Raw genomic sequence first — 17,584 nt, 5'->3', positions numbered from 1 at the left:
AAATAGAGATGAAGAGGAAAGGCGCCACTTTTTTTTCTTAATGTTAGCATCTTCCTGTGTCCGGAAAGTGCAAGAGAGACATCCTGGCGGCGTTGTCTCTTCCACAGAGTTAGGGTCTCTTTCTTGGGAGTGTCGTTGCCATTGACCTAGGAGCCAAACTAGAACTTCAAGTTTCTCCTCTACTTTTGGTCACCTTTTTTCTTCACACGTTGATGGTCACGGTGGAAGGCTCTGCCCTTCTTTTCCCCTTAAGAACCAAGAATTCCTAGAACACCGATCGATAGGATTTATGCATACATGACTCCTACTTTTTTTTTTCCCCTTGGGAGAGACAATGCTGGCCTAGGAATTCCCGTGACTCCCTTCACTGCATATAAAGAAATAAGATGACCCCCAGAGACAATAAGTCTATGCAGAGGACACCTGAGAGTGCTCCTTCATCTCATCTAACACTACTGGTGAGGATGGAAGGTCTTGGGCTTTCTTTAACTTTTTAGGACAGAGAAGTCATAAAGACTAATCGGTAACAGTTGCGAATGTGTGATTCCTACTATTCCTCTCCCCATGGGAGAGACTGTACTATTTGTGCTCATGCCCTCATCTGTTTGTGAGTGAGCTCCTACAGGAATGTGTCATCACTTCTTCGCACATGCCCTTATATATGTTCACACGTGTCCACTAGCGTGCTATTATGTATACATGCCTTTACTTGTTTATGTACATCCATTCCTACTGGAACGTGCCCTCTGCCTCATCAGTTTGCATGCCTTTGCCCCACCTTTACCTGTGCTTAAGCACATGCACTCAAGAGTTCTCTTCTGTGGACATGTGGGTGTGCTCTTACATGAGGAAGGATAGAAGAGTATCTTTCAGCATGTCTTCACCTGTTTGCAGACCCTCTTTTGTGCTTATCCACATTCCTACTTGAGTGTGTTATCATCTGCTCTGTCCTTATCTGTTCATGTGCACACTCCTACATGAGGAATGATAGATGATGACCTTCAGTGTACCCTTGCCTGTTCGTGCTCTCTGCACTCCTACATGAGGAATGATAAAAGATGCTCTTCAGTGTACCCTCGCCTGTTCGTGCTCTTCTTTGCTCGCACGAGCTCCTGCAGGACAGAGCTTTTACATGTTTGCTCACACCCAAGTAAAGTAGTGCACTCCTGCAGTAGCATTCCCTCTCCTACATGCTCACCTTCTTTTGAAAGCACATGTTTGCTTTCTAGTAAGGCTGGAAACTTAATAAGCACTATATTCTTCAGAACATTTTGGGAGGTGAAAATATGTACTGTGAATGTATCATCCCCAAAAATATGTATTGATTTACAATACTGTACTGTCCAAGTGTGCCCCTGCTCACACACCGGCTGCCTGTGCTCTTTTCTTACCAGAACTAGCATGTGCGTTGCTGGTAGGAATAAGGGTCTCCCTCTTCCTGGAGAGAGTCCTCAATTTAGGAGCAAACATTGGGAGATGCTGTTTTGCAACCATTGTTGGTTTCACACCAAATGCTATGTCCTCATAAAAAGTTCAGATTAACCTACCTGCATACATCTGACGATCTCTTTACTGAGTACAGTACAGAATGGTATTTACCAAGAGAAGGGGTATGTACCAAGAATGGTTAGTTATACAAGTGTTCACTCGCCTTTTTCAAATACATACTTGGTTTTGTACGAGATCGTGCGACAGTAATTGCGGTCTTGTTTACTTGCTCAGGAGAAAAGCTTATTGTGTAAGCTTGACTCTAGTATTTTCGATAAGTTATATATCACAAATGTTTGCATCCTGAGAAAATGTTTTAGTACAAGGTTCTGGTGTTCAATGTACTTGGTCAACATGACACTATCAGACATTTTATGCATGTTCCTCAGCAACTTTCAGGTCACAGAACTACTGGAAGCTGCTTCATTCCTGGTCTTCCATTTCTCTATACGGTAGCTCATACACGGTATGAGATCTAACTTTCAGAAGTGCCAAGGTTTCCTTGTCCTCTGTAAAACAGGTTGCCTCCTTGTTCTCTACAATCGCTGTTTTCCATGAGATCGGTCGTGCGCTGTAATGGGGAATACAGTATTACGATCAGTTACTGCGATTGGGACCTCTAAAATTGTTTATAGCAATTGGGAACCTTACTGTCAGTTACAGCGATTGGGAACATATGATCAGTTTCCATGATTGTAGGTAGTAGGTTAACCAGGAAACCAGCCACCCATTGAGATACTACCCCTAGAGAGTTATTGGGTCCTTTGACTAGCCAGACAATACTACTTTGGATCCTTCTCTCTGGTTATGGCTCATTTTCTTTTTGCCTACACATACACCGAATAGTCTGGCCTATTCTTTACATATTCTCCTCTGTCATACACCAGACAACATTGAGATTACCAAACAATTCTTCCTCTCTCAAGGCGTTAACTACTGCAATGTAAATTGTTCAGTGTCTACTTTCCTCTTGGTAAGTGTAGAAAGAGACTTTTTAGCCATGGTAAGCAGCTTTTCTAGGAGGACACTCCAAAATCAAACCATTGTTCTCTTGTCTTGGATAGTGCCATAGACTCTGTACAATGGTCTTTCTGTCTTGGAGTAGAGTTCTTTTGTGTGAGAGTACACTTGGGCACACTATTCTATCTTATTTCCCTTCCGCTGTTTTTTTTTAAGTCTTTATAATTTATATATGAAAGATTTATTTTAATGTTGTTACTGTTTTCGAAATATTTTATTTTAATTGTTAATTTCTTCTTGAAGTTTCCTTATTTCCTTTCCTCACAGGGCTATTTTCCTTGTTGGAGCCCTTGAGCTTATACCATCCTGCTTTTCTAACTAAGGTTGTAACTTAGCAGATAATAATGATGATGATAATTAGGAATCACGCGATTGTTAACCACAAGATCTGGAGCAAAGATGGAACTTACACTCACACCCCAATTGATCATCACCTCAGAATCATCAGAGATCCACTTTGTGTTCCAGTTACTTGTCTTACTACCTCCATACCAATACAGTGTTACCATACCATAACTCTTCATTCCTTACCAGCACTAATACCACTGAAAATTAGACGGCCTTTCAACAAAATTGATTCATTAATCACTAACATTTGGAATGGTTGGAAGAACTTACTGAAACAGGTCTGTATTATTAAAATGTTTCAAGTTTTCCACAGCCTATCAGCCCCTATTGGAAATATCCTTGCCTGATTTTCAGTCGGACCGGGGTTTGAGTCCCGCTCCAGCTCAATAGTTTCTTGTAGTGTCTGCATCCTCACCATCCTTAAGAGCTAAGGATGAGGGTTTGGGGGAGCCTGTTCGAGTCATCAGCAGCCATTGCCTGGCCCTAGCTTGGATGGAAAGGGGGCTTGGGCACTGATGATATGCTTACAGTATATTGTATCGCTAGTAAGGGCATTGTCACTTTACTTTGTCTCTGCCTTTAAATAGAGTAAAATGCCAAAACCTATAAATATCAGAATACAATATCTATCATAGACTTCCTTCTCCTCATCCTATATGTAATCGTACACAACAGGTTTCATTACCCTCATTCCGTATGTAATTGTACACAGCTGGCTTCATCCTCCTCATCCCATATGTAATTGTACACAACAGGCTTCCTTCTTTTCATCCCATATGTAATAGTACACAACAGGCTTCCTTCTACTCATCCCATATGTAATCGTACACAACAGGCTTCCTTCTCCTCATCCCTAATGTAGTCATACACAACGGGCTTCCTTCTCCTCATCCCATATGTAATTGTACACAACGGGCTTCCTTCTCCTCATCCTTTATGTAATCGTACACAACAGACTTCCCTCTCCTCATCCCATATGTGATCGTACACAACGGGCTTCCTTCTCCTCATCCCATATGTAATCATACATAAGAGGCTCCGTTTTCCTCATCCTATATGTAATTGTACACAACGGGCTTCCTTCTCCTCATCCCATATGTAATCGTACACAACGGGCTTCCTTCTCCTCATCCCATATGTAATCATACATAACAGGCTCCGTTTTCCTCATCCTATATGTAATTGTACACAACAGGCTTCCTTCTACTCATCCCATATGTAATCGTACACAACAGGCTTCCTTCTCCTCATCCCTAATGTAGTCATACACAACGGGCTTCCTTCTCCTCATCCCATATGTAATTGTACACAACGGGCTTCCTTCTCCTCATCCTTTATGTAATCGTACACAACAGACTTCCCTCTCCTCATCCCATATGTGATCGTACACAACGGGCTTCCTTCTCCTCATCCCATATGTAATCATACATAACAGGCTCCGTTTTCCTCATCCTATATGTAATTGTACACAACGGGCTTCCTTCTCCTCATCCCATATGTAATCGTACACAACGGGCTTCCTTCTCCTCATCCCATATGTAATCATACATAACAGGCTCCGTTTTCCTCATCCTATATGTAATTGTACACAACAGGCTTCCTTCTACTCATCCCATATGTAATCGTACACAACAGGCTTCCTTCTCCTCATCCCTAATGTAGTCATACACAACGGGCTTCCTTCTCCTCATCCCATATGTAATTGTACACAACGGGCTTCCTTCTCCTCATCCTTTATGTAATCGTACACAACAGACTTCCCTCTCCTCATCCCATATGTGATCGTACACAACGGGCTTCCTTCTCCTCATCCCATATGTAATCATACATAACAGGCTCCGTTTTCCTCATCCTATATGTAATTGTACACAACGGGCTTCCTTCTCCTCATCCCATATGTAATCGTACACAACGGGCTTCCTTCTCCTCATCCCATATGTGATCGTACACAACAGGTTTCCTTCTACTCATCCCATATGTAATCGTACACAACAGGCTTCCTTCTCCTCATCCCTAATGTAGTCATACACAACGGGCTTCCTTCTCCTCATCCCAAATGTAATTGTACATAACAGACTTCCTTCTACTCATATCATATATAATCGTACATAACAGGCTTCCTTCTCCTCATCCCATATGTAATCATACACAACGGGCTTCCTTCTCCTCATCCCATATGTGATCGTACACAACGGGCTTCCTTCTCCTCGTCCCATATGTAATTGTACACAACAGGCTTCCTTCTATATGTAATTTTATACAACAGACTTCCTTCTCCTCATCCCATATGTAATTGTACACAGCGGGCTTCCTTCTCCTCATCCTATGTAATCGTACATAACAGGCTTTCTTCTCCTCATCCCAAATGTAATTGTACATAACAGGCTTCCTTCTACTCATATCATATATAATCGTACATAACAGGCTTCCTTCTCCTCATCCCATATGTAATCATACACAACGGGCTTCCTTCTCCTCATCCCATATGTGATCGTACACAACGGGCTTCCTTCTCCTCGTCCCATATGTAATTGTACACAACAGGCTTCCTTCTATATGTAATTTTATACAACAGACTTCCTTCTCCTCATCCCATATGTAATTGTACACAGCGGGCTTCCTTCTCCTCATCCTATGTAATCGTACATAACAGGCTTTCTTCTCCTCATCCCAAATGTAATTGTACACAACAGGCTTCCTTCTACTCATATCATATATAATCGTACATAACAGGCTTCCTTCTCCTCATCCCATATGTAATCATACACAACGGGCTTCCTTCTCCTCATCCCATATGTGATCGTACACAACGGGCTTCCTTCTCCTCATCCCATATGTAATCATACACAACGGGCTTCCTTCTCCTCATCCCATATGTGATCGTACACAACGGGCTTCCTTCTCCTCATCCCATATGTAATCATACACAACGGGCTTCCTTCTCCTCATCCCATATGTAATCATACACAACGGGCTTCCTTCTCCTCATCCCATATGTGATCATACACAACGGGCTTCCTTCTCCTCGTCCCATATGTAATTGTACACAACAGGCTTCCTTCTATATGTAATTTTATACAACAGACTTCCTTCTCCTCATCCCATATGTAATTGTACACAGCGGGATTCCTTCTCCTCATCCTATGTAATCGTACATAACAGGCTTCCTTCTCCTCATCCCATATGTAATCATACACAACAGGCTTCCTTCCCTCATCCCATAAGTAACCATACACAACCGGCTTCTTCTTCCTTTTCTCATATGTAATCGTACACAACAGGCTTCCTTCTCCTCTTCCCATATGTAATCATACACAACGGGCTTCCTTCTCCTCATCCCATATGTGATCGTACATAACAGGCTTCCTTCTCCTCATCCCATATGTAATCATACACAACAGGCTTCCTTCCCTCATCCCATAAGTAACCATACACAACCGGCTTCTTCTTCCTTTTCTCATATGTAATCGTACACAACAGGCTTCCTTCTCCTCTTCCCATATGTAATCATACACAACGGGCTTCCTTCTCCTCATCCCATATGTAATCATACACAACGGGCTTCCTTCTCCTCATCCCATATGTGATCGTACACAACGGGCTTCCTTCTCCTCGTCCCATATGTAATTGTACACAACAGGCTTCCTTCTATATGTAATTTTATACAACAGACTTCCTTCTCCTCATCCCATATGTAATTGTACACAGCGGGCTTCCTTCTCCTCATCCTATGTAATCGTACATAACAGGCTTCCTTCTCCTCATCCCATATGTAATCATACACAACAGGCTTCCTTCCCTCATCCCATAAGTAACCATACACAACCGGCTTCTTCTTCCTTTTCTCATATGTAATCGTACACAACAGGCTTCCTTCTCCTCTTCCCATATGTTATTGTATACAACAGGCTTCCTTCCCTCATCCTATAAGTAATCATATAACACCGGCTTCCTCCTCCTCCTTCTATAAGTAATCGTACACAACTGGCCTCCTCTTCCTCATCCCATTTGTAATTGTACACAACAGGTTTCCTTCTCCTCATCCAATATGTAACCCTACACACACAACAGGCTTCCTTCTCCTCATCCCATATGTAATCATACACAACAGGCTTCCTTCTCCTCATCCCGTATGTAATTGTATACAACAGGCTTCCTTCTCCTCATCTCATATGTAATCTCACACAACCAGCTTCCTTCTCCTCATTTCATATGTAATCGTACACAGGAGGCTTCCTTTCCTCTTCCCATATGTAATTGTACACAACGGGCTTCCTTCTCCTCATCCCATATGTAATAGTACGCAACAGGCTTCCTTCTTGTCATCCAGTATGTAATCGTACACAACAGGCTTCCTTCCCCTCATCCCAAATGTAGTTGTACACAACAGGTTTCCTTCCCCTCATTCCATATGTAATTGTACACAACAGGTTTCCTTCTCCTCGTTCCATATGTATTTATACACAACAGTTTTCCTCCTCATTCCATATGTAATTGTACACAACAGGTTTCCTTCTACTATCCCATATGTAATCGTATACAACAGGCTTCCTTCTCCTCATCTCAAAATTATGTAATCGTACACAACAGGCTTCCATCTCCTCATCTCATATGTAATCATACACAACAGGCTTCTATCTCCTCATCCTCTTTGTAATAAAGTTGTATTTGATAACCCTCTGCTCACGTAACGGTTATCATGAAGCTTTGTTCATGATTAGTCTTGTGAAAATGTGTATAATCCTTTAATATTTTACATTGTAGTTCAGGGATGTGCAAACAGTATTCTTTTCTGGCAGCTTACCTCGCAATTGTTGAAGGCATGCTGGCATGGAAGGGGAGACTTAGTTTCAAGGTATTCAGTATAACCCTGCCAAGGTGACGAAATAAAGGGTATCAATATGTACATTATTGCAGAAGCTGGTTGTGGTTATGTTTCATATTTTGAGGCTTACAGTTGGACTTACACTTCCATCTGCAGCACTGTGTTCTCTACTCTAAATAGTAAAAGATCTCATAGATGTGTTACGGTTGATACTTGAAGCCAACAAAGGGAGTTGTACAGTATTGGAATCGTCAACAATCCAGAAATGTTTGCTTATTTTTCACTGTTCATATTAGAAATATGTCATTATCAATCAATTATTACCCTTAGGAATGAAAAATCCTTTATACAGGATGATTTAGCATACTTCAATTAATAACTTACACTATGCTCATTTTATTCTTATTGCTACATAATGGAAGTAGATACAAAGGCCTCATTGATACTTTAAAACAAGGAAAAATGTGTTTTAATCCCTAGGGAAATTAAAACTTCTATTGTAGGCGAGGGTCGCAAAGGAATGAGAGAAATTTAGCGTAAAGAAAATGTTACTGAAACCATGGTTGGTTAAGTTGTTAGTGTTTACCTTTATAACTTATTTTTATTGTATTGAAACATGTGGATGTTACTTTTCTGGGTAAGGCCTCCACATATTGCTCAGCTGCATTTTGTTTAAGTCAAATAATGTAATATAGTTCAATACTAAACTTTTACCAGTTTTGTGTAATTTTTTTTATCCCTGCTCATCAGTGTTACTTTATGATTTCAACATTGCTGACTGATTTTCTTAAAAGTTAAGGCAGCTTACAGTACCAGTTTGATTTATAACACAGTAAAAGCCAGTGAAAATATCCTTATTAAAGTTTTCTTATTTTTACAGGGCTGGTGTATTATATCAGTTTCATGATGCCCTAGAAAGGTTACCTCATATGATAATAGAAGTTGTGCAATGCATTGGTTGTGTACGCATAGCTACGAGCCAACGACCTCATGCTTTTCAGGTAGAGTAATATGCTGTGTTAACTTATCAATTAATCTTAGTTTGTTTGTTCAAGTTATGTTACAAATATGTGAATATTAGATATATGATACAAAAGCTGAAAACCATGCACAGATACATGGTATTGCAGTAGAGTCTTTTTGCAAGAGTATGGTAAATGGTAAAGGTTCTTTATCTCATTATGTTGATTTATTTTGTGAATTTCTTTTGACAAATCTATGCCCACTAATGCATACCCTTAACATAACTAAACAGGAATACAGTAGTTCATATCTTTAGTGTTAATATGTACTGTATTTCTGGGTCGACCTGTGACGCGCGGTGAAAAGGGTCCTTCTTTACACTTTTCTGATATAAACTTTCCAAATATACCAGAGAAAGATAAAAGCATGGAATGCAGAGGTTACCTTTATTAGAGATTACAGTACAGTATATGAATTTGTGTGAAGTACAAACCATTACCTTACCAAAAGCCTATTATTTTGGCACACGTATGGCTAACCAAAGAAGAATTACTACCAAAGTCTATTATTTTGGCTCATGAATGGCTAGCCAAATAAGATTGATTGAAATAAGTACCATTCTTTCCAAGGATTTGTTCAATTTTCCTTGGTTGATGTATAACCCCCCACACTTACTCTTCCTCTTCCACCCTTGCTCGCCAAGAAGCCACGGAAATATTTGTGTCACCATTACCCATTATTTTGTCTACACTGCTGGTCTTAATCCATTTTCCTCCATTTTATTTTGTTTCTGAGATTTTTACCTGATATCACCATCTTCTTTTGTTGTGGTAGTAACTTTAGCATGCTATCTTTTGACCCAAGAACTTGATATACTGTGGGTTATTAGCTGAGGAATGCAAGTTTGGTATATCTCTATACTGTGCATAACTTTATTTTTATTTTTACTTTTACCATTGTTGGGGTCTAATTCAGTGACCTTGTGAAGATTAATCTTTATTTTACTTTTATACTTGTATGGGTGTATCCTCCTCGTTTTTCTTTACATAAGGTGACAGCTTGGAGAATAGTGGGACTTTGGTACCTATTGTAAAAAAAAAACTGTCTCCCTACAGTAAAATATTTTCAAAGAATTATTTACTTTGTGTGGTCAGGGATATTTTGTATCAAAATTGAAAGTAGACATTGAAGAATGAAAAGACTACAGGCTTATGCATATCTTTTGACTACCTCAGTGTGGTAGAGCATACATGCACCTGATATTACCTGTTTATATTTTCAAAATCTTGCTTTTTGTCTGATCTTGGATATTCTCCTATAGTTTCTATCTGCTGTTAACACCTCTCATTCAGTATATGCACCTTCCATCTCATTATGGAGATATTTTGTGCTGTTTCTCACACAGGGTTCCAGTTTCATAATGTATAAGGATTTTAAAATTTCTCTATTTTTTTCTGCAGAAAATTATTTCTCATTTGTGTCTTGATGGACAATTGTTGAGGCCATCGTGACTAGGTAAATATGGATACAAAGTGCTTGTGGGTAAAAGACTTAAGATGTTGATTGTCCAAAATTTATTCTTACATTGATACATACAAGACTGTGAGATAACCAAAGATACCTCAAACCATTTACAAAAAATAATTGCCAGTTGACAGGAATATATAAATGATAGTTAACTTAACAACTGCAGAGACGATAGTTTACCATTCAATCAAGTAGTAAAGAACATTAAGAAGCTTTCATTCTCCCTTCCTTTCCATCTATTCCTCCCATCAGGCCAAAGAATCTCTCCTACCAAGTACAATAAAGGAAACTTCGAAAACATCATACTATTGCCTTCTTTCTAGATATGATTCTTTTCCTGATTTATTTAATACTGTATAATTGGAATAATCTTCCGGAAATGCTTTCCCCTCTTTTATGTTCTCCAAACAATATTTAGCAATAATTCCAGATGAGCTACCAAGGAGGAAACAGAGAATGTTAATAAGTCAGACAGAAATTACTATCCTTGCCCGATGGTTTCATCTTATTCTGATAACTTAAGTTGTTTTCCTACCAAAGCAGATATTCAAATCTAATGAGTCAAAATATATATTGATTTTTAAAAACAAATTGTTTGTTTTGAATATACAAACACAATATTGCCATAGATTTCTGAAAATACATAAATTTAATGGGAAAGCTTCAAACTGATTCATGATTCGTGGGATGGAAGTTTGAATAAATTTCAATAATGTTCGTAACCTCACTGTACTGTACTTGAGAGCTAGGTATAGGGGGAGCTTATAGGTCTATTTGCCGAGTTGTTAAGTTATTGTCTGGCCCTTCTTGGTCTTAGCTTGTGAGGAGAGGGGCCTTCGGCGCTAATTATAAGTACATTTATAAGGTTGGTCTCTAGGATTGTCTTGTCACTTGCTTCTGCCGCTCATGAGTGACCTTTAAACCTTTGACTGCTAAATACTAAATTGGTCTGCTTCTGCCTTTGAATGTAAAGTGATAATGCATTAAAGGCAGCTTTTTTTGTAAATATGAAGTTATCTGTGACTTTTAGAATATTTACCAATAAATAAAATTAGTGTAAGCTATAGTATTAGTGTACAGTAATTGAAAAATTAGAAGAAAAAATATATTTAAGGGTTTAATAATGTTTTCAGATTAATTAGTTTTAAATAGAAGATGTTTTTGTTGAAAATGATTCTCTTGAATGAAATATTTTTTCTTCCATCAGTTACTACGGAAGAATGCACCTCCGATTATGTTAGCTGCATCAGATGAGCATGGAGCATCCTTGTGGTTACAAGCTTTCCTTACAATCATCAATAGTGGAGTAAGTGTGTATTTCTAACTATTTAATTACTTTTACAGCATTATTTGTCTAAAATACAATTATTGAATATTCTGCACTCTGTATCTTGTCATTTGTTAACTTGAATTCTCTCATAGGTCAGAGATGTGAGTGAACGTGGTCAAGTCTCTTGCCGTGTAGTACTCTTGGAATCTGGAGTCCTTCTGGCACAGCAGTCTGATATGATCCTAGGTGCTCCACCAAGTTTGCCAATCAGCGCTGTCGATGATGTCCCATCAGACAGAAAGAATTCATCAGCAGCAGAAACATCTCAACAAGTGTTAAGCTCTTCACCAAATACAAATCTACCCTGTCAGTGGGACAAAAAAGACTTGCAAAAACCTTTGAACCCAACTTTATCGAACTTGAGAGATCGAAAACCATTAAGTTCTTCCCTGACTAACCTTCATCGTGTTAACAGTGCTTCAAATATACCATGCAGTCCAACAAGAAGAATTAGCACGGGAGAAAGAACTTCTACTCCAATTGGCAATCAATCTCAAAATAGAAAAGGGAGTCTTTCCAGATTGTCTGACTTTGGAAGTCCAGATATAAAAATAGAAATTAGAGAAAAGAGTGCTTTACATATCAAAAAAGACAAACGGCCAAAGTTAGCGAAAAGTGAAAGAGTGCTCCTTGGGGAAGGGTTTAAACCCAAAGGAGAGCTTAAGGTTTTAACATATAGTGCCTTGGAGCAAATTTCATCAGTTTCAGTATATGCCGAGTGTCCTAGCACTTGCTTAGTGGTGAGTATATCGACCTTTTTGTTGTAGACAAAGTAAGGGAAGGGTATTTATGAAAAGATTAAAAAATAATTTGTTCCGTAACCGAAATACAAACCACGCTATTTACAGAGGGTTTACCTTTTAGCGCAGCTGAAATGACGAGCCAATAGTTTTAACGAGGGTTAATTACCCCCGCGCTAGTTAGCGGGAGGTGGGGAAGGGTAGCTTGCTACCCCTCCCCCCTCCACACACCGGTGACTTGCTTCACTTCACTTTTGGCTCGGCGGTGATCAGACGTGTCTGCTCATCGCCCTCGTGACAGCCTTTAATTTTCTGCTTTTTCTTTTCAGCGTGTGTGTTGGTTGGAAGTTGACCTTCAGTTATTTCTTTACAATGCGTACATGCCCTGGAGTTGCCGGTCGTCCTTGTGGGACTTTCATGTCGGACGTAAATACGGATCCGCACACCCTCTGCCCTCAATGTCGGGGCCGACGGTGTGACCAGGAGAACATGTGCCGTGAGTGCAGGGAGTGGTCTGCCTCCCAGTGGGAGAGGTTTGGCCGTCGGCGTAAGAAGTCCAAGAGAGACCGTTCTCCTCCGGGGTTAGCCTTGAAGGAGGAAGGTTCTCGGGACTCTTCTTCCGCCGCCCAAACCTCCTCCGAAGCTCCCCCTCCTAAGGAGAGTCGGCCGAGTGGGAGCGCAGGCCCTTGTTCTGTTTCCCGACCTTCAGTGGGGGGAGAGGGCGTCGCCTCCCATAGCGAGGCGGTTCCCCCTGCTCCTCCGGGGGAGGTTATTGATAATGCCTTATCCAGTGATGATCTTTTACAGATTTGGTCTCCCTGGGGCTTAAGGGCTTGCCCTCCAGGGTCGCTCTTATTGACCTTGTCTCGTTGGGGGCCGCTGTTAAGCAGTCGCCGGCGGTAGCAGAGGTAGACCCTCTGTCTATTGTCGACGTCGTGGTGACAGAGGCCTCCGACGTGGCTGGGCCTTCCGCCGCAGGTGCTGTTGCGGGTGATGGTGCTAAAGGCTCTCCTCCTCCTTCCGTACATCCTTCGAAGGGGGAAGTGAGTCCTTCGGTCTCGGCTGCTGCTCAGCTTCCTTCTGAGGGAAGTGCTTTAACGGAGACTCCCCTTCGGAGGACCGATGGTCCCGACGATCTTCCCCAAGGCCGCCTCCGCCGTAAGGCTCACCGTCCGCTACGCCACAAGGGCCTCCCTTCCCCTTACAGGGGGACTAAGAGGCGCCTTTTTGGGTCTTCATCCTCCGGGGGGGACTCTCCTCGTCAGCCTCAACCTACAGCTCCGCCCTCCTTGAACCTCTCTGCAGACCGCTCACCATCTCCTGCCAGATCTTCGCCTTCTGGAGAACTCGTCACCCGACGGGCAACGGTCCCTTCGGGGCTAAGGGATCCTTCTCTTAGGCGAGCAGTGCTAGCGCACAAGCGCTCTCCTGCTCGCCAGCGCTCTCCTGATCTTCAGCGCTCTCCTGCTCGTCGACGATCTCCTGCTCGTCGACGATCTCCTGCTCGCCGACGCTCACCTGGTCGTCGGCTCTCTCCTGATGTTCGCCCCCCTCGCCAGTGCTCTCCTGCTCGTTAGCGCTCATTTGAGGACCATCGCCCTGCGGTCTCTGACCACCCTTTAGTTCCTGCTGAACTCCCTGCTCACCATCTGCCTGGTCCTGTGGCTATGCAACATCGTGCTGCGCGTGTGTCAAAAACACATGTTCGCCAACGCGCCAGCGATCTCCCAGTTCCTGCTCGTGAACGCGCCGCGCCACCTGTCCTTTCACATGACACGCGTCGACCTTCTGCTCGCCATCGATCTCCAGCTCGCCAGCAATCACCTACACGCCAGCGATTACCTCCTCGCCAGCGTTCACCTGCTTGCCAGCGCGCACAGGCGATCTTAGTATCGCCTATTCAACAGCGACAGCTAGCGCGCCAACGTTCTCCAACGCTCCTGAAGGAACATGGTTCGCCAGCTTCTAGCTCGCCATCGCGCGATCGCCCGCCTGCGCATGCTGCTCGCCATCGCTCGCCATTGCACGATCGCCCTCCTGCGCATGCTGCTCGCCATCGCTCGCCCCTGCACGATCGCCCTCCTGCGCATGCTGATCACCATCGCACCCCATCACGCGATCGGCCACCTGCGCATGCTGCTCGCCATCGCTCGCCCCTGCACGATCGCCCTCCTGCGCATGCTGCTCGCCATCGCTCGCCCCTGCACGATCGCCCTCCTGCGGATGCTGATCACCATTGCACCCCATCACGCGATCATTCACCTGCGCATGCTGCTCGCCATCGCTTACCATTACGCGGTCATTCACCTGCGCATGCTGCTCACCATCGCACGCCAGTGCGTCGACATGCCACATCGCGCCATCGCCAACTTGAGTGACTGCACTCACCAGCTCGTCATCGATCGCCTGTGGATCTACATCGCCAGCGATCTTCCTCACCTACGCGGCAGCGCGTTCCCTCGCCGTCGCGCCAACGCTTGCGTTCGTCGCCTCGGACACGTGTTCATTTACCTGCCCACCCTCGCGCCCACTCGCCTGCGCGACCGCTCGCCCGCGCGACCACTCGCCTGCGCGACCGCTCGCCTGTGCGACCGCTCGCCTGTGCGACCGCTCGCCTGTGCGCCCGCGCGATCATCCACCTGCGCTCCCGCGCGACCATTCGCCCTCGCGCGCCCGCGCGCCCATTCGCCCTCGCGCGCCCATTCGCCCTCGCGCGCCCCGCGCGCCCATTCGCCCTCGCGCGCGACCATTCGCCCTCGCGCGCCCGCGCGACCATTCGCCCTCGCGCGCCCGCGCGACCATTCGCCCTCGCGCGCCCGCCGCGACCATTCGCCCTCGCGCGCCCCGCGCGCGCCCGCGCGACCATTCGCCCTCGCGCGCCCGCGCGACCATTCGCCCTCGCGCGCCCGCGCGACCATTCGCCCTCGCGCGCCCGCGCGACCATTCGCCCTCGCGCGCCCGCGCGACCATTCGCCCTCGCGCGACCATCGTTCGCGGCGAATTCCGCAGCCGGTGGTAGCAGCAGGAACGCGTGCTTCTAGACGGCACTCGGGATCACCTCCATCCAAACACAGGTTGGTAGTGCAGGACGAGGAGAGGTTAGTACAGCATTCTTCCCCACCTTCTTTTCAGGCAGGTACCGTCGTGTCCACTCCAAAGGATCGCCCGATCCCTTTCCCTTTAGCGAGGATTTCGGACTCTGTGTCCTTGGAGCAGCAGACTTGGTTTGGTCCTCTGGCACGGGCGTTAGTGAGGGTTATGAAACCAGCACTCGCCGGCCAGGGTAACAAACCAACGGCCGTCTCTCCTACGCTAAAGAGAAAGAGAGGAGTGGACTTCGTGGTGACTTCCCCCAGGGCGAAGTTGGTTCCCAAGAGGTCGGTCGCGAAGGTCCCTTCTCCTGCACGAGTACTCTCTCCTTCTCCCGTAGATGAGGCCTTTCCGTCCTCAGGTGAGTCCAGTGGGGCGGTAGTCTTCCCCTCGGCACCAGGGGGGGAGACTTCGCTTCAGGCAGGAGAATCGTCTCGTGAGGAAGGGGCACCTCGAACCTCGTTGTTGGGATCCTGTATCCCTCCCAGGAGGGAATCCAAGGATTCCAAGACCGTCCCTAAATCCTCTGCAAGGATTCGTCAGGAACCCACGACTACCCAGGGGAATGTCCACGTATCACCCCAGGAAGAGATTCCTGGGGCAGGAGACTTAGCTGCCAGCCCGCAGGGAGGAGAACAGCAAGAATCCGAACATGCCTTCTGGCAGGTCCTAAGCCTGATAAGGCAACTTAACAGGCTTACGGATCCAGTCATCGCCCCCTGTGAAGGCAAAGACACGATTCTGGATGAAGTGTTTGACGTTCGGAAGGCCCCTAAGACCAGTGCAGCTCTGCCCTGGTCTCGGGGGCTGAAGAGTGCCAGGGCTAGGGCCAACGCTCAGCTCGCACTTCTTGCCTCCTCCAGTCGTTCCACTGCCGGGAACAAGCTCATCCCTCCTCCTCGCCTCCCGCAGAGGAGGTATTTCGAGATCCTGGGTGAGCACAACCTCGCTCTTCCTCTCCATCACTCTGTGGAGAAGCTGGCGAAGGGAGTTCCCCTTGAGAAACTCTCTGCCCGGCAGGTGTCGTTCTCGGCGGCAGAGATCCTTAACCACGAGAAGGTCGCTAAGTGTGCCATGCAGGCCACTTCGTGGCTGGACTTCTGGCTAGGATCTCTGGGCATCCTATTGCGATCAGAGGACTTGTCCAAGGAGACCAATAGGAAGGCCCTAGAGACCTTCTTGCTCTCGGGCACCCGCTCCATCGAGTTTTTGGCGCACCAGGTTACCACCCTGTGGGCCAACTCGGTGTTGAAGCGTCGCGATGCTGTGTCCGAGAGATTCCATCCGAAGGTCCCCGCCGTAGATGTGTGTAGGCTCCGACATGCTTCCCTTCTGGGGGAGAGCCTGTTTGAGCCTCAAGACATGGAGCGAACGGCTGAGAGGTGGAGGAAATCCAGCACGGACTCCCTCCTCCACAGGGCCCTTACAACTCAGCCCTATAAGCCTCCAGCCCCGCCACAACAGCAGCAACAGCCTCGTAAGGCTCCCAAACAGGCACCGGCAGCTAAGAAAGTGGTGTCTAAGCCCCAGCCCTTTCCAGCCAAGGTCAAGAGGGGCGGTAAGTCCTCCAGGGGTGGCAGTCCCCCTGCATGTCCACCTGTGGGGGGATGCCTTCAGCGTTGCGTCCGCAGGTGGCAGCAACACGGGGCCGATGCTTGTACGGTCTCTGTGATCGGCCAAGGTTATCGCGTCCCGTTCACAACATCTCAACCTCCCCTGACAGCGAATCCAGTGTCGTTGAGCTCCTATGCCACGGGATCGGCAAAGGGGCTGGCCCTTCAGGCCGAAGTCGAGACCATGCTCGAGAAGGGTGCTCTCCAGGAGGTCGTGGACGGCTCCCCAGGCTTCTTCAGTCGACTCTTTCTGGTAGAGAAGGCTACTGGAGGCTGGAGACCCATCATCAATCTCTCAGCTCTGAACAGGTTTGTCAAACAAACCCGGTTCAGCATGGAGACAGCAGACACGGTCAGACTTGCGGTGAGACCACAAGACTTCATGTGTACACTGGATCTAAAGGACGCGTACTTCCAGATCCCAATCCATCCGTCTTCCAGGATGTACCTGAGATTCTGCCTAGACAACAAGATCTACCAGTTCAAGGTGCTGTGTTTCGGTCTCTCCACAGCTCCTCAGGTGTTCACCAGAGTGTTCACTCTCCACAGCTCCTCAGGTGTTCACCAGAGTGTTCACCCTGATTTCATCTTGGGCGCACAGGAACGGCATTCGTCTCCTTCGTTACCTGGACGATTGGCT

At 45.6% G+C, this 17,584-nt stretch overlaps 1 protein-coding gene across 3 annotated transcripts in view; it reads left to right on the top strand.

The window, feature by feature from the left end:
* Window positions 1-17,584, top strand: part of prd1 (pruning defect 1) — a 145,249-nt gene that overhangs the window by 107,654 nt on the left and 20,011 nt on the right. For all 3 annotated transcript variants that reach the window (XM_068358854.1, XM_068358855.1, XM_068358853.1), the window contains 3 exons: window positions 8,562-8,682; window positions 11,379-11,477; window positions 11,594-12,241. In XM_068358854.1, coding sequence (XP_068214955.1) covers window positions 8,562-8,682; window positions 11,379-11,477; window positions 11,594-12,241 — 868 coding nt within the window. The remainder of the gene's footprint in view (window positions 1-8,561; window positions 8,683-11,378; window positions 11,478-11,593; window positions 12,242-17,584) is intronic.

This window comes from Palaemon carinicauda, chromosome 35 (assembly GCF_036898095.1).
Source record: "Palaemon carinicauda isolate YSFRI2023 chromosome 35, ASM3689809v2, whole genome shotgun sequence".
In the NCBI taxonomy this organism is placed as follows: domain Eukaryota; kingdom Metazoa; phylum Arthropoda; class Malacostraca; order Decapoda; family Palaemonidae; genus Palaemon; species Palaemon carinicauda.
This window is presented reverse-complemented; position numbering and strand designations above follow the sequence as displayed.